Source organism: Galeopterus variegatus, unplaced genomic scaffold (genome assembly GCF_000696425.1).
Source record: "Galeopterus variegatus unplaced genomic scaffold, G_variegatus-3.0.2 Scaffold12, whole genome shotgun sequence".
NCBI lineage: Eukaryota > Metazoa > Chordata > Mammalia > Dermoptera > Cynocephalidae > Galeopterus > Galeopterus variegatus.
In genome coordinates, this window is record NW_007726123.1 from 851,310 (window position 1) to 869,477 (window position 18,168).

The 18,168-nt window shown below is 38.6% G+C and overlaps 1 protein-coding gene across 3 annotated transcripts in view; it reads right to left on the reverse strand.

Moving 5' to 3' along the window:
- ABCB11 (ATP-binding cassette, sub-family B (MDR/TAP), member 11) overlaps positions 1 to 18,168 on the reverse strand; it is an 88,114-nt gene that overhangs the window by 13,766 nt on the left and 56,180 nt on the right. For all 3 annotated transcript variants that reach the window (XM_008590143.1, XM_008590209.1, XM_008590278.1), the window contains 4 exons: positions 15,764 to 15,866; positions 9,385 to 9,549; positions 4,777 to 4,881; positions 4,525 to 4,686 (listed from right to left, as the gene is read on the reverse strand). In XM_008590143.1, the coding sequence (XP_008588365.1) occupies positions 4,525 to 4,686; positions 4,777 to 4,881; positions 9,385 to 9,549; positions 15,764 to 15,866 (535 nt within the window). The remainder of the gene's footprint in view (positions 1 to 4,524; positions 4,687 to 4,776; positions 4,882 to 9,384; positions 9,550 to 15,763; positions 15,867 to 18,168) is intronic.

The window sequence follows — 18,168 nt, forward strand, 5'->3', positions numbered from 1 at the left end:
CCCATGTGTTGATACTAACTCCCTTGGAAACTAAAAGTTTATATATTTATTTATTTTTTCTTTTTTGTCTTTTTTCGTGACCGGCAACGGATCGCAACCCTCAGTGTCGCGCCCGTACTGGACCGGGACCGGCAACGGGATCGCAACCCTCAGTGTCGCGCCCACATCCCGCTCAGCCAGTGAGCGGCCGGTCTGTATGTGGGATCCGAACCCTCAGCGGGAGCGCCGCCGCACTCCCAAGCGCCGCAACACTCCCAAGTGGCGCACTGTAGCAGTGCGCCACCAGGCCGGCCCAGAAACTAAAAGTTTAAATTAAGAATTTCTAATTTGTACACCCATGTTGATAGCAGCATTATTCATAGTACCCGAAAGATGGAAACAATTTGAATGTCTACCAACAGATGAATGGATAAACAAAATATGATATATATATATATATATATAAAATGAATATTATTCAGCCATAAAAAAAGAATGTAGTTCTGATATATGCTACAACAAAGATGAACCTTGCAACATTATGTTAAGTGAAATAATCCAGACACAAAAGGACAAATATCATATGATTCCACTTAGATGAGGTACCTAGAGTAGTCAAATTCATAGGATGGTGGTTGCCAGGGGCTGCAGGGAGAGAGAGCAAGATGTGGAATGTCTGTTTAGTGGGTACAGTTTCTGCTTGGGATGATGAAAAAGTTCTGGAAATGGATAGTGGTGATGGTTGCTTAACAATGTAAATGTACTTAACATTGCTGATTTGTAAACTTAAGAATGGTTAAAATAGTAAGTTTTATATTATATATATTGTACCTCAATTAAAAAAAAAAGTTTCTGGTTGGTAAGAACAGTCAGGCATTACAGAGTACTTAAAAAGCAACCATGCAGCTTTTCTCTGGGTTATTATTATTTTGTTTTCTTTTATATTTCATTCAATTAATATTTCAAAAAAAATTTTTTTAATGCAGGCTGCCATAAATAAATATATATAACAATATACACATATATTTTGGTATTTTTTCACAAAAGGGATCATACTCTACATCTTACTTTTAACTTTGATTTTTTTCACTTATCAATTTAACATAACCATCCTTCCAGATGAATACTTTAAAAACAGCTGTGTAATATTCCTTAGTACGAATGTGTCATAATTCATTCAACTATTTTTGTATTGATGGACATTTACGTAGTTTCCAGGGGATTTATTTATTTATTTAGTCAATATGAAAATGGTAAATATCCTTGGACACACATTCTTACACAACAGGAGACAATATATTCATGTGAATTCTGGTCAAAGGGTATACAATTTAAAAAAACAATTTCTGGTTTTTTTAAGGACTGTCAGGCGTCATAGAGTACTTGAAAAGCAGCTATGCAGTTTTTCTTTGAGATATCGTTGTTTACTATTACTGTCAAAAAATTGCCTACTATTATTTACTGTTACTCTCCAGAAAATGTTGAAAGAATTCTTACATTGAGAGTCAGTTACTCCTCATCCTCATGAATACAGGAAGTCGTCATTCATGATAGTTTTAGGAGCACTGCACATATTAGGGTTATTAGGAACATTAATCCTTATTATGAATGTTTTTCTAGTCTATCATTTGTTTATACAAAAGTTTTAAGTTTGGGGCCGGCCTGGTGGCACACTGGATAGTGCGCCGCTTGGGAAGCGCGGCAGCGCTCCCGTCCGAGGGTTCGGATCCCACGTACAGACCGGCTCCCGCTCACTGGCTGAGCGAGGCGCGGGAGCAACGCCGAGGCTTGCGATCCCGTCGCCGGTCCCCGGTCCGGTACGGGGGCAACACTGAGGGTTGCGATCCGTTGCCGGACACAGAAAAAAGACAAAAAGACAAAAAAAAAAAAAAAAAAAAGTTTTAAGTTTTTAAGTCTACTTTGCAGTCTCTTGGGTTTTTGTACTGCTTGAAAGATCCTCCTCTACTCCACTGCCACTTTTATGCAATAGTGTTTGGAAGTTCTAGCTAATAAAATATGACAAGGAAATAAAATAATTGGCATAAAGATTGAATAAGAAGAGATAAAATTACCTTTCTTTGCATATAATTTGATTATATACCTCGAAAACCCAAGACACTATATTCAATTTTTAAAATGATCATTAATAAGAGAATTTGAAAAGGCTTTTAAGATAAATATCCAAAAACCAATAGATTTCTTCTCAACCTACAACATTCGTTTAAAAATATAACTGAGCAAAACATCTCATTCAAAATGGTGGGAAAAATATATAAGGAAAAATGTATGGGATAGAGGGACATATTAATATAGCTAGAAGTCATGCTAAAAACTAAAGAGTCTTATTTATATTGTCTCTCAGGAAGATGTAGTATCCCCACAATACCAACACTTCTGAGTGTGTGTTCAATCAGAATCAAAATAAACTTTTTGAAGAAGTCAAAATGACTTTAAAGCATATTAGAATAATTAATGTTCAGGAATAGATAAGAGCATTTTGAAGGGGAAAAATTAGTGTGCAGGGATCTGCCTTACCAGATGTTAAAAATTTATGTTACAATAATTAAAACAGTAAGGTCTTGGCAAAGAATAAGTCAAGTTGATCAGTCAAAGAGAAGAGATAATCCCCAAATAGTTCCAAGTATATACGGGAAGTTGATATTCACAATGGGAGGGAGGATTTCAAATGAATGGAAAATGGAATCTATATTTAACAGAAATTTTTGGAATATTTTTCTATCCAACTTGAAGAAAACAAAGCCAAACTTCTACCTCACACCAATATTAAGATAAATTTGACCTGGGTTAGCAATTTTATTTTTTTAAAAACAACAAAACTATTAGAAAACTTATAGAAAACCCCCATTTTTAAGGATACGTTAAATTTTTATAAGATGATTAGATACTACTCTGAATTCTAGTGATAGTAAATAACCTTTAAAAGCTACTTTCAGATTGAAGGACACAAAAATAGAAGAGATAAGATTATGACTTATTTACTTATTCCAAGTTCAAGAGTAAGGGGATTAAACACTACAATACTCAGATGATGACAGTGAAATTGGTACAAACTTTCTTTAAGCGGTCAGACAACGCATGTCAAAATCCTTCATAGTGTATGATTATACGCTTTGACTCAGTGAGTACATTTTGAGAACACAATAATCAAGAATGTGGCCAGCTTGATGTAAATGATACAAATTGTTTCTAAGGAGGAAAAAAAGGACAAAACCTAAATAGGGAATTCTTAAAAAATTATAGTACATTAAAACGATGTATTATGCAGACATTAAAAGTCTATCATAGGGCTGAGCCCGCGGCGCACTCGGGAGAGTGCGGCGCTGGGAGTGCAGCAGCGCTCCTGCTGGGGGTTCGGATCCTATATAGGGATGACCGGTGCGCCCACAGCACTCACTGGTTGAGCGCGGTGCGGCCGGTCTCAAAAAGGACAAAAAAAAAAAAAAAAAAAAGTCTGTCATAGAAGAATATATAATGTTGAAAATACGCTCCCATCAGATTTTTTTAGGGGAAAAAAAGAAAGACTGCAACACATTATGTAGCGTGTGACTCTAAGTCTGCAAAAAACACACGTACGCACAGAAAAACCTAGAAGGATCAAAAGTGAAATATTTATGGGGATTTTCCTCTAAGAGGATTCCATGTTCTATTGAAATTCTCCCATATCATTTTTGATATTTTTGGTTGAACTGGCTAGGAGTTGAGGTACACTACAGTGCAGCACTATCAATCTAGTGAGGTTTTTTCTGTCCAAGAGCCTCACAAACCACCATTACGTTTTAAAATTGAACTTTCTTTTCTTTTTATTCTCTCTCTCTCTCTCTCTCTCTCTCTCTCTCTCTCTCTCTCTCTTTAATTCTCATAGAAAGAGGGTAGAAGTGTTGAGAGGCAAATTTGGCTTTCTTCACTTTAATCCAAATGCCTGTTTTTATAAAGGTACAGTCTCATCTTATACACGTGTGTAAGTCCCTTGATCAAGGCTGCAGGTTCTGGGGTTTATAATCCACAGCTTTGTCTCCCTTAGTCAGAAAGACAAATCGTTAAAGGCTTCAAGATTGTAGACAGCAACCACTTACTTCTTTCCTCAGTTTCCTGACTGGGCTAACAGAGGCTGCTCAGGATAGCTTCTCTGTTTCTAGGCTAACCATACCCTGGGTGCCTGTGTGAGACTTTTGCACACCCTTTGCTTCTACCTTCCAGGGGACACTATCAAGTCTTTTGAATCTGAGCCTCTGGGCCTGAAAAACGAGTCTAAGGGGAGTCTTTTCAGTTGCTAAACCCGGAGGAAATCCAAAACCCCGACAGATTTTGATGTGTGTCATAACACTAATTCTAGGCACTGCCTAGGAGACACTGTGCTTTAGCTGCTGTTTGTCAGCATCAGAAATGGTGGAAAATGTAGCTCGGGGGTATCCCAATCCCACTAGTTAGTATTTCACAGGAAACAACATGGGTGACCATCAGATTGGTCTATAGAAAGAATGTCTACACCAGTTAATACACTCCTGCTTTCCCCCCATAGCTTACCCCTCGAACTTGGGAAGCGTCCGTCGCAAGCCTTGTTGTCAGTGCTCCAGGGCTATTTCTGAGGTCATCAAACCAGCCAATGTCTTGCCCTAACATTGCCCTGAAACCAAATTTACGTAGCCTTTTGGTGAGAAGTTCCCCAGACTTAGCAAAAGAGTATCCCTAAAACATAAAGAAGGAGTCTTAAGTGATATTTTAATGCGGAAAGGGGAGAAATAGTTAAATCATTTACTGAAAGGTAAAATTCTTTACCTGCAGATATTGGGTGAAAATGGATACACAGCCTACTGCTACAAAAAGTAGGCACACACCATCGATCTGTGACCTTTGCTCCTCTTTATCCGGAACTGAAAAAGTCTTTAAAAGACAGTAAGCAAGGAAGAAACATTATTACTATAAACTATAGCAAAAATAAATTCAAATGTTTAAATTTCTCTTAACATGACATTATACATCTGTTACATTTGTCCAAATCCATAGAACATACAACACCAAGAATGAACCGTAATGTAAACTATGGACTTTGGGTGAATATGATGTGTCAACGTAGGTTCATGCACTGTCACAAATGCACCACTCTGGTGGGGTGTTGATCACAGAGGGGGTTATGCATATGTGAGCGCAGGGGGGATATGGGAAATCTCTGTGCCTTCCTCTTAATTTTGCTCTGAACCTAAAACTGCTCTGAAAAATAAAATCTTTTAAAAATGGTTTCACTTAAACATACTAGTAATTAAACCAAAATTAGCTATGGACATAACGATGATGGACTTTAATCCTCTGTGGGGCAGGGAGCCTGTGAATGAAAACCAATGGTGACTACTTATTTTTGTCTTGTTTCTTTGCCCGATTTGGGTCATTGTATTGGATTTTTTTTTTTTGAAACAGATTAAAAAGATGATGAAATGACTCAAATTCTTCAGGTGATAAGACAAAGGAAGAAAGAAGAAAGGGAGGTAGGGAAGGGGAGAAGGAAGAAAGGAAGGAAGGAAGGAAGGAAGGAAGGAAGGAAGGAAGGAAGGAAGGAGGAAAGAAGGATAGATTCTTAGGAATCTGATAATGTTATCTGGGACAAAACTCAAAGTATTATTTTCACCTCTACTTTCTCAAACAATAGATGCAAGAAAGACGATTTTCACACTCAGGTACATTGACTGTAATCAGTTTTATAGAATACATGTCATTAAAAAGCAACTAGCTATCAAGGCATTGACTGGAACTGGATCAGGAGAAAAAGAAAAATTTCCCATCATAGCACAGCTCACAAGTTTACAGAATTTACAAATTCAGGAATTTAAAGATACATTTCACTTTGGTTTTTATAATCATTAAACAAATATCTCCAAATCATGATGCCACAATTTCCATTTTTCCCTAAGGTCTCCTACTAAATTAACCATGGACTACTGAACCACAGACTGCCTCTCATTTCACAGATGGAAAACTAAAGCCCAAAACAGCAAGTTGTTTGCCCAAGTTCATTTAGCTAGTGGTTATTATTGGATGAGGAAATGCCTATTCTCAGCTTCCAGGGCACTGGTTTCTTCTGGAAATATTCTTCTGGCTCTTGGTATTACCTACCTTCTCAGTGCTAAAAAAAAAAAAAAAGAGAGAGAATTTGGCTAAGGTTAAAATCCACACAACTGTCTAGTTCGAAACTGGGTATCTATAATCTTTTTTCACTCTGTGAAAAAATTCTGCTCCATGAGTTCTTTGTACATTCTTATTGTTGAAATGCAACACAAAGGGCTACCTATCCATAGATACCTCTCTTCTTTGACAAGCTGTACCTTGGGCACACATCTTTGTCATTTTTATAATGGTAAGTTTAGTTAAGGAGAAAACTATCATTCATTAAACTTGTGCTGTGTGCCAGATGTCAGATATATGGATTACCCTATTTTAACTTAAATTCGGATTTCCTTAAATTAGGATTCTCAGAACAATCTAGTGAGATAGGTTTTCTTGCCTCATTCTCCCTTCAGATAAGGAAACTAAGTCTCATCAAGGATAAGTCACTTGCCCAAATGCACACAGAGAGGACAGAGCAGAGACCTCCTACAAATCCGGGCTGGCTGACTCCCAGGCCCATGCCTTCTCCCAGCATGTTACATCCAAATTGCTGTGCTTGGAACCACTTGGCACATTTTCCAAATCAAACAGACCCAGGGAAGGTGAAGCAGATAGATTATGCTTTATGTGTATGCTGAAGCTTAGCTAGATTAGCAAGCAGGCTGCTAATAATGCCCACTCATTTGCTGGGTCCATGTCCCATGTTGTGGTCTCAGTGCTCCAAATATGAATACTATGCCCTTTAGGTATGTCAGAACATTAATGCTGCGAGAACGTTAGCGACGAACCAACCTTGAATTTCATCGAGATCCTGCTACTCTGGTCCTGCAGCCCTTAAGTAGAAAGCTCAATTGCTCAGTCTGAGTACATCCCAAGATTTCCGGTTGTGACCAGAAGAACCACAGAGAATATTCTCACCACTAATGATCAAGTGAGTGCTCAAGGAAGGTGGGAGTTAGAGTTGAATTGTCTTTTTTTTCTGACTTGACCATTTCATAGACCACTAGAGCTGGAAGCTATCTTAGAGATGATCATTGTCAATCCTTCATTTTATACTTGAGGAAATGGAGGCCCAGAGAAGTGGTATGATGTGTTCCCAGGGCACAGAGTACATGGTAACTAACTAGCGCAGTCTCAGAAAAAAGGCCTCCCGACAGGCAATTCAGGACTCTTTCCAAAGCAGCTCAGATACACAATTTGGGTGAAGTTGGGTGAGGATATGCCTTACTTTGCTTTTTTTTTTTTTTTTTTTTTTTCCTTTTTGTCTTTTTTACTGACCAGTAACAGGATCACAACCCTCGGTGTCGTGCCCATACCAGGGACCGGCAACAGGATCGCAACCCTCAGTGTTGCGCCCGCACCACGCTCAACCAGTGAGCGGGAACTGGTCTCCACATGGGATCCGAACCCTCGGCGGGAGCGCCACCGCGCTCCCAAGTGGCACACTTTCCAGTGCGCCACCGGGCCGGCCCTGCCTTACTTTGCTTTTATAAGAGATGATCAGCAAAAATGCTGACGTTGTGGATTTCTTTTAAAAAGCAAACATCCAGGACATAGGATTGGATCTTTTCAGATGCAGCCCTAGCCCCTATACCTTCTACAGCTACATCATTGCGCAGCGAGGTGCATTTTTAGTCTTTCCCCACTAGAAAGGCAGCTTCATCTGAGCAGGGAGCTGCTTCTTGTACCTTCATTCTGTCCCCAAACCAGTGACAATTCCTGGCAAACAAATTGTGATCAATAAATATTTGTTGAATGACAAGTGGCTTTTTCTGTTTAATGTTTGTCTTCTCATGGACTAGAAACTCCACCGAGGAAGACACCATAACTGACATGGCATTCCCCAGTCCCCAGCACTGTGTCTAGGGGAGACAATCAATAAATATCTGTTGATCGAATAAGAAAACATTTCTTTTATATTTCAATATTCTATTTATTAGAAAATTAAGGAACATAAAGTATCTATCTAAAATATTTTCAGCATAAAGGATTATGGCACCACATATCCAGAAATTCAGTTAGCCAAAGCTGGTCTCCCTGTTTCCAATTTCCTATGTCTTTGCAATTAATATGATTTCCTCACTTACCACAAAAGGCAGTGTGGAAATTAAACTGGTGGCTGGGGCCCTACCTACACATTGGACTTGATTTTGTCTGTGGGTTATCCAGGTCTTTCTATACAACTCCTGCCTATGGGGACATCTTTATGGTCAGGACATCTATCAGAGAGGTGACAGGAGAAGAGGGAACTAAAACATAAGCTTTTATCATTTACTAAGCTCTGACAATGTGGTGTGCTGGCTCCAGAAAATCTGGGTCTAGTCCTGGCCCCTCAGCTAATGGCTATGTCATCTTGAACAAGTTAATAAAGTTCTCTGGGTTCCAGGTTTCCATCTTCATGGGCCTCACAGGATTCGTGTGTGTGTATGTGTGAATTTCAACTAAGAAAACAGGATCGCGTTTTGATAACTATTTTTGCAATGATAAGGTTTTATTAGAACCTGGCTCTATGGTCGCACTGACTGGATTTGAATCCCAGCTCTGGCATTTGCCATCCTAAACTCTCTGTGCCTCAGTTTGCTCCTTTGTAAAATGGTAGTAATAAGACTACCTGCCTCAGATGGCTATTAGGAAACTTGAACTACTATACATAAAGTGCTTAGAAAACGCCTAATAAATGCTTGTAGTTGTTATTACTATAACAATAAAGTCAGATGGAGAATATCAAAACTTCTAGGAAATGAAAAACTGAAATAGGCTTATTCTTCATCCACACCTGATTTTACTTCTCTCTTCATTTTCCCACTTCCTCTCCACCTTGTCATTTCTATGGTGTGATCAGTAGATCAGAGAATTATACATCACATATTAACACTTGCTACTACATGTCAAACTCTTTATCTCTGCTGTTCACAAGATCAAAATTGCCCTAAAGTCCTTTTGTATTATTCAATGAACCAGCTTTGCCTTCTGATTTGGTTTGCATTTAAGTAAACTGCCCTCTTCTAACACTAAATTGGCAGTGATAATACCATTTTTTTTTACAGGCACAATTGTGTGAGTGCCCTGCCAGCCCAAATGAGCACGGTCAGCTTCACCTTCTTATCTTCTGTGTGATGGAGACCCACACTGAGGAATTTTTCATCCTTAGAGCTGCAAAAAAAAAGAGCTAACAAAAAAGAACTGAATACATTAAAACAAAGCTCCGACCTATCAAAAATGATAATAGCCATGGATGGGAAAACCAAAGTTAAGAGGAGAAAACAGTTAGTCCAGCTGCTTGCTTACCCCAAGCATCTGGCTGAATAAAAAGGCAAAGAGGGGTGTGACTGTCCCATTAATGGCTGCACCCACAGTCCCTGCCATCATGTAGGGCCATTCCGGAGTGTTGAACTTCAGAATCCTCCTAACTGGGGCAGGTTCAACCTCTTCTTCCACAGGAATGTCCTTGTCCTTGAAGGGAGAGAGGGTTACATTAATCATCCAAATGTACACACAGACATTTTGCATATACTCTTTTATTATACAGCAGACCTTTTGGCATTCACAGATTTAAAAGTCATAGTTTGGTTATGAGTAACCTCAAGGATCTATGAGATGCGGTGGTGGTTATTCTTTGAGGAATGGTTTTGAATTTCTTGAGACCGTGTGGTGGCTTTGATGGGACTGACTTAGAGGACTACTCGTCCAAAGGAGAGTCTGTAGTGCTCATTCCACAATCACATACGTATTAACCCTCAGGAAGCAAAACTATGTTAGGTCTTTGAGAAAAATAACTTCCAATTTTTAAAAAACTATGCTTATAGCTGTATTTACACATGAGAGGCTTGTGAAATGTTCAAGATATGTTTTTCATAAATGTCAAGGTTCTATGTTGCAGTAACTGGCTAAAACTCTAAGGCAGACCAGAATATCTGAAACAAATCAAAACAATTTTAAAAATTTATTAAATGGTGTCAACAGTTATTATTTACATTTTTTCAGTAAGGTTTTCCTTAATTTGCACCCAGAAGTAAGTGGTACACCGTTTGGATTTGTACATTTTTCTCATAAGGAGTGAAAATTAGTATTTTCCTGCTCTGATCTCTTTAGTTGCCATTAAAGTGTCAGAGCTAGCAAATTTTTATCCTCTTGAAGGCGGACATTGTACACAGAATGTCATTGTTTTTGCCTTTTTTCCTTGCTATAGGTATTACTAGTGCTTGGTCTTCAGGTCCATTTATTTAATAATTTGTTAAATTTATTACCCACTTTGAGAGAAGATTTTAGGTGGCTTATATAGATTTGTATTGATTTTTTCACTTTTTCTGTTAAAATATACTAAAAATATCTATAGTAAATTGACTACAAAACTATTAATCAGTGCTTTTTTTCATTAACATGGCGATTTATCCTTTAGGTAGCTGAATGGCAGGAATACAGGCAATAGCAAGGATCTTCAAATACTTTGCCTTTAGAGAATGGAATCAGGGCCACCAGAGGAGGGAAAGAAAGAGGGGGAAGGGTTAGTGAGAAATTGGTAAAGGGCCACAAAAATGAATACATTGTGTAATGATAAATACAGTAATTATTCTAATTTGAGAGCATCACATATTGCACACAGGTATTGATATTCCATGCTGTACCTTACAGATATGTACAATCAATAATGTTTCAATTTTTTTAAAAAGTGCCCCCCCCCCCGAAAAAACCACCACCGAATACTTTCCCTTTGCTTACAAAGTCAAATACCACATTACCAATTTGATTTAAATAAAAGCCCGGTGTCATGTCCATTTCATTGCAGTTGCAAGCCAAGAAGGATGCAGGAAGGCAGCTCAGGCTGCGGAGGAATTTATTGCTGCCTCCCTTGCAAGTTCTCTCTTGGCTGGCCTTCAGCATTTGCACTTTGTAATTACTGCTCACTCATGCAGCAAATCCTTCTGTTCAATTATTTCATCTCTGACAGCTTCCTAACTCTAGGCAACCAAAGCCAGAGAGGAGGAAGGGTGCCTGGGAAAGCATGAGTGGAGCGGGCATAAAAAGAATGGGATTCTTGGACAAGCCCCACATGGCCACCAGTGGAATATATCACCAAGCGCTTTAGCTCTCTGGGTGAGAGAGTTGGACTAGGTTGTTCTGGAGAGACAGTCTCTCTGGGTCTCTCACATTTCTGCATATCTTGTGAACAGAGGCATTGACTATCTTTGTTCAGATTATTTTTTCAAGGATGTTTGCATGGCAAACAGCCTTGGAAGGCAGAAGATGGTGTCTGTTATCCCAAGCAAAGGGCAGATGTGCTTCTACCCATTGTAAAAAAGTCAGGCTCCTCAAGGCCAGGATTCCTCTCCTATAACACACCCTGTTTCATTTGCTGATATCATCCAGCTCATTTGCATCACCTGTGGGTATTGGGGGTTGGGCTGGCGAACCAGTTCAGGTGCTGAACTCTGGCTACTATAATCGTTATTACTTTGAGTCATAAATTCTTTCGTCTCTGACTCAGGGCTCTTGTGTGTTCTGCCAGCATCCATGAAACTGTGGCAGGCTAACTGGACAGAGAGCAAAATATCAGACCCTTTACAGTTCTACACAGTGGTTAGTGTTCAGATCTCACAAACTCATGTGGGTTGATGATTAAAAATACAGATTCTTGGGTCTTATCACCAGACCAATTTAGTAGCCCTAAGTGTGAATCTCTGTTTTAAAAAAAATACTTTTCAGGTAATTCTGGTAACCACAGCTCAGTTTGTGAGACACTTAACAGTTTATGATCTAAAAGAGTCCCCCCCACTACTAAATGTCCTCTAGGATTCCATAATTATATGTTTTGATGAGTCAGCTGTACCGTACACTTCAGGACTTGTGAAGAAGTGTTAGCACTCACTGAATTATGCCTGCTCCCTAGTGACACCAAACTCCAGCACTTCCTGGGACCACTGCCCCACAGGGTGGTCCACCCACAGACTGACATGATGGAAATTTTCCTGAACTTCTGATACTCAAAGGTATCCCTAACCCTAAACAATACCCAAGACATTTAAAAGCAATGAAGTAATTTTTGTCCAGTAGTTTTTATTCCAAGATAAACTAAGAAGAAACAAAAATTAATTAACTTGAATAATTTTCTTTTGTTCCCCTACACTAAAAGTCTGACTTTAAAAGAAACTGTCCCCTAACACTCCCCCCAAAAATGCAGCTGTTAAGCCTGAATGACGCAAAAACCAGAAAATCTGCCCCTGAATAATGGACTTTTGATTCAATTTTATTTGATATAGCTAAAAGAATTCTATAGGAATAAAACTATATGAAATATAAATAAAGTCATTTTGTAAAGAAATATTTTTCCTCTGATTTTGCAAAACTAAATATAAAGAGAAGGTGAATAAATTAACAGCATATCAATAACTCATAGACAGGTAAAATTATAAAGTTTATATGTGTTTCCTCACTGCAGAGTCCTTGCCTCAAGTTACATGAGGCTTGTTTTCTTTAATCATATGTAAAGAAGTACCCATCCGCACTTCCACAGTAGGACAGTGACAGGAGCTCTTGTTCATCTTTGCATCCCCAACACAATACCTGGCACATAATAGGTGTGCAATTAGTGTTTATTGGATGAAAGAATGAATGAGGCTTTTATGGCTGTTGTGCATATATGCAACAAAACATTTATTAAAAAATACTGATTGTTTACCTACTGTGTAGATGGTTCAGTGCTTGACACTGGGTTTTTCCCAGTTTCCTTCCTTACATTGCCTTGTGTAGTCTGGGGAAAATATAATTTCCTTTTATCTCCTGCTTTCCATACTTTGTTACCCTGGTTTCTGTGTTCCAATCAATAAGGGTCTCCTGCCTTGATAAAAACTTTAAGAATAATGATACGAAATAGTAACTATGACAAAGGAGGAGAGATTTTCCAAATGAACAAATACTGATAGTCATTTTTATGGGTCCTCCCTCTTTCCTATCTCTTAACCAATTCCTAAATCCTATCTTATAAGTTAGCCATGATTAAGTTATGGATGTCTACTATTTGAAACTCACTTGATCTTATATATATTCTGCCTTGTTTTTTAGTTTCACTAAAAGGATGCCTAACTATCAGAGACTGAATGAAACCTTTAGCCCACAGGTTTCCCCTAATCCCAAACTCAATTTTATCAGCAATATATAAGATCTGATCCCATTTATAGGAAGTAAGGGTACATCTTGGAATGCAAGGGAAAATGGGCTATATTCTTAGCTTTGTCACCAGCTAACTGTGAGACTTTAGGTGAGTTAACCCCACTTGGAGTTTAGAAGCATAGACTTTTTAGGAAACCATCGAAGTTTTCAGAGTCAATACTCTAAGAGACCACAAGGTGGAGATAAATCCTTTGTGTAAATCGACCTTCAGCAACATATGATGGAAAATTTCCCAATCTATGGAAGGTAAGGTTAGGCCTTCATCAAAATGAGAAAAAGAAAGGATTTTGCCAATGCTTGGACTTGCAGAATTTAGTTGAGTGTTAAAATACTTAAAATTACCAAGTAACACTGGGTGAGCAACATTTACTCATCCAGTGTTACTTGGGATTAGACATTCCACAAATCAAATGTTATTAACCCAAATTCTATTTTTTAAAATAATTAATTATTTAAATCTAAAAAACTCTAATATGATTATTATGCAAACGAGAAGTATTAATGCACAATCTTTTCCTCTTGGAGCTTTTGCAAACTCATATTGTCCTCCCTGTCATTTTTTTCTCTTCTTCCTTTATATCCCATAACTAGAGAGAATGTAAAGTGGCATCTTTTTAAAATTACACTGGTTTGCATTTAATTGTGCTGAATTGTTCTAATCTTAATTTATAATGCTAATGAGTAGAATATAATATGGAACATTTTAATCTCTCTAAAATTAACCCCTATATTTGATTTAGATCTCCTTTTATTTAAATGGCTCCCTTCTGAGTTTTTCCTGCATCAATAGAATTCTATGGGAATCTGATCTCCAGATCTCCAGGGAATCTCATGGTTTTGTACAACGCTAGGCCATCTACCTGTTTAAACAACAGCATCAACAAGGGAGAAGTTAGCTTTTCCTTTCCTCCTTCCCTCCCTCTCTTCCTTCCTTCTTCCCTTGCTTGCTTTTATCATCAAACATTTACCCAGAAACTAGAAAAAAAAAAAACATGCAAAAATTGAGTATGATTGGTACTGTTATGTTCGAAATTTCAGTGTAGTGTTTGGATCTTTCTCCTCTGAAGCTCTATTAAACTCCTATTCTTGTATAACGCATCTTGTAGTTATTCGTGGCAGTACCACAGACATAAATGAAATAGCTATTTCTAGAACTAGAGGAGAAACTGAGTCTTTAACAGCAAGGCGCAGGAAGAAACTGTGCTTACTAAGTGTGTTTTCCCTCACTGTAATTCATCCTGCTGCTCCTGAGAAAAAGTTTTCTATGAAATTTATTTAAACCAACTCTATTAGATTTGAGACCTCTATTTATTCAATATGAATACATTAAAACCAAAAGAGAGCCTTAATAATCCTTCTATCATAGTCATAAGGTCATAAGTAGAACTGTACTTTATTCCAAATTTGTCCCTTATGAAACAACGTTTATAATTACTTCTTAATGGATTCATATGTTGGAATTTAATGAAGATAATTTGAAATTATATTGTGAGTAATGGATGTGCTTGCAATTAAAATATTCTCCACCCTATTTGCTTTGATAAATCTAGTGGTTTGAGCTTTATTTTATTGTAGACATTCCATTTTTCATTATAGTTTTAAAATCTCCCAGTGTGCTACTAGATACTAGGTACCCAAGTAAATTCAAACACCCATCTGATGCAGTCACTGAATTTTAAGAAAATTACCATGAAAATGTTCTAATTAAGGGTTATGGGGATTGAAAGTGAGAATATTAGGGCAGAAGAGTGAAGTGCAGTGACCAGGAAAGGCTTGGCAGAGGACGGATGGTCACCTTATGTGATAGGTATTATGTGACAATGTTCACAACAATTTTGGACACCTGCATCCTTAGAAAGAAAGTTTTATATTGCTATATGTGTTGATTCTTCTCCTATCTCTTTAATTTTTATGTTATTTTGAATTATGTTAAAATTAATAGTGTTATTTTAAATACATCTTAAAGCAATTATAATAAAACTATGTGAAGTAAGTAAATGTCCATAAAACCTAATCAGCTTCCGTTAATTAAAAATTGTGGTAATTTGTATAAGGATAGCCTTATCAAATACCATTATTGATCAAGGTATTTTTGCCAAGATTATTGTAATTGAAAAAGGAAATTTTAAAATTTGAGAAAAAATTGTTTTGGGGTATTTTTTAAAACTTCTTAAAAAGATAACTACATATAAGCAAATAATCTGCAAAGTACATATAGCAAACACATTCCCCATGTTTGTTAGAATGGTTGGTCTAAGAACTATTAAGTAACGCTTAGTAGTTCAGTTTTAGTTACCATGTATTCTTAAAAGTAATTAATTAGCCAATCCATATTTCTTTTAAAATACTGTGTAAAATTTAGAGTTTTCGTCAGGTCCTAATGTTCCCCCGTTTAATCTGACTTAGTGAAACATTACTAGACATACACCTAAAAACATATATTCTCAACAGTCCCCAGGAGAGACTTTTTCCATTCCCCCATGAGCAATTGGTGCCTGACCTTTCTGTCTTCTTCATAAGCAGACCTGTGATCTACAACAGTTAATGGAGATTCATGTACCAGGTAAGAAAGCTGAGACTTGGAGCGTTGCCGGATAGAAGCTCTGTAAATAAACAGAAAGATGAAAGAGTCTGTAGGTTGTGGGCAGATTGGAACAGGGCCCAAAAGGTGTCCAAGTTTACATCACATATGTCAAATAAACAGAAATGTTTGGTGGGTCACATGGCAACCAAGTAAGGGAGCTTGCATTTTAGGTTCAACAGAGCTATTCTCAGGGAAGAGCTAATCAGGTTGATTGCCCTGGACCCCAAACTCTTGTAACTGTTGGATCCAGACTCAGAATACACCCAGAGAGGGAGAAAGAGAAAGGGGGCAAAGTTGTCCCACCAGTCCACCAAAAAATGCCCAAGACTCAAAAACATTCTAAACCTGCATGATTCTGCTAATGGCTACCATGGCAATCACCTTTACCCCACTTCTGGTTTAGGCCGTAGTTTTGATCTCTCTCTCTGTCTCTGTTACACATGATGTTTACTTTAGCATGATGCTACCTGGATACAAATGATGGGAGGAAATAGCGCCCCTAGCAAGATTTTCTTCAGGCTACATATTACCCTTAGGGATGCATTAAAGTTCTTGTTGAAATATAATTTCGCTTAATGTGTTTATTTATTCATTTATTAATTCATCAGAGGCTTATTGGGGACTACAGCATGCAAACCAATGCCAGGTGCTGTGGGGAACACGAAGACTTGTCAATCACAGACTTCTCCCTCATGTACCTAACCCTGATCTAAGAAAGACTGTGGTAAGTTCTGAAAGGCAGGTTTGAATAAAGAGGATGAAAACTCAGATTTTTTTTAAAAAGTATAGCAGGTGTTACCAAGAAAGTCTTCATGGAAGAGGTGGCTAAGGTAGGATTTGGATATTTGTAGACTAGAGGAAAGAGCATTTCTGATTGAGAGAACAGTATAAACAGAAGCTTGGAGACAGGAGAGAACAGGGTTGCTTGTTAAAGATGCTTAGTATGTAACAAGCATAGAAGTGATTGGTTCAGGCTCTCCACCACCACCACCACACCCCTCCCATGAGGTTCTTGGGAAGGAGACTCCCATTCTTTTCTAGGTTAACATGAAAGCACATAGTGCTGGGAGTTGCTGCAATTATGTTGAGACCCTCAAGGAAAGAAGCTTCCTGAAAAATGAAGCCAACAATGAAAAAGTAGAACTGAGAAAGGAAGAAAGAAACTGTGTCTATCTAGGACATATGGTTGAAGCTCTAGCCTTACCTGAAGCCGAAGCAGCTTTGGAATATTTAGTTACATAAACCAATTCTTTCTCTTTAAAGGCTAAACCAGGGGCTTGAGTCAAGATGACAGAATAGATGGTCCCCAATGTCACTCCCCTCCCTAAATCAACAAATTTACAACTTTTTTTTTCTTAAAGATGACTGGTAAGGGGATCTCAATCCTTGGCTTGGTGTTGTCAGCACCATGCTCAGCCAGTAAGCCAGCCAGCCATCCCTATATAGGATCCAAGCCCGTGGCCTTGGCGTTATCAGCACCACACTCTCCTGAGTGAGCCACAGGCTGGCCCAACAAATTTACAACTATTAAAAAGCAATGATAGCCAAGCTGGGGCTGCTAGAGCTCAGGGGTAGAAGAGGAGAGACCTATGTAGTGTATGAAGATGGGAGAAGCCACATTAATGAGAAAAAGAAAAATCCTCTCCAACCATTTCGAGCCCCGGCCACTTCTAGGCTGGAGCTGCTGAGCACACAGAGCAAGAGCCGGCAAAAGCTGCCACTGTGCCCTTCCGATGAAATTGCTTGCAGGTCGCAGGGAAGAGGGCCTTGGTGGCTCCAGGACAGCAAGACCACTAACAGAGTTTCCGTGGACCCACATAGGAGTGAGAGCCACAAAAACTGAAGAAAGGAGCCCCTCAGAGGCTGGTGAGTCATGGCAAGGGACTGGCACACAGCCCGTCCCATGGTAAGTGTTTGGAGCACAGGCAGTGGGGGAGATGGGCCCACAAGGGGAACGCTGGGGCACAGCAAGGACAGTTGATCTGCCTCCCATTTAGCATATGCCCACTCTGTCTAGACTGGTCAGGAATATAGAACAGCAGGGGAAGCAGTTTGCTGAAAACACTCTGGTCCAGACCAAAGTTTCCACACAACCCAGGTGTACCAGATCTCACAAGACCCAGAAGTACCTACAAAATTAGCCATTAAACCTGAGCTCCACAAAGAGCCTTCCCCAGGGAATAAGCAGCAAAGCAGCAGTTTAGCTCAACCACAGAGCTCAAGTGCTCGTTTCCACAGGAAGTTCCCCCATCTTAAAAGTACGCAAAGGACAACAAATTAGTTCCAGTGCAGAGTTTAAGTAATGGAAACAGTGAATAATC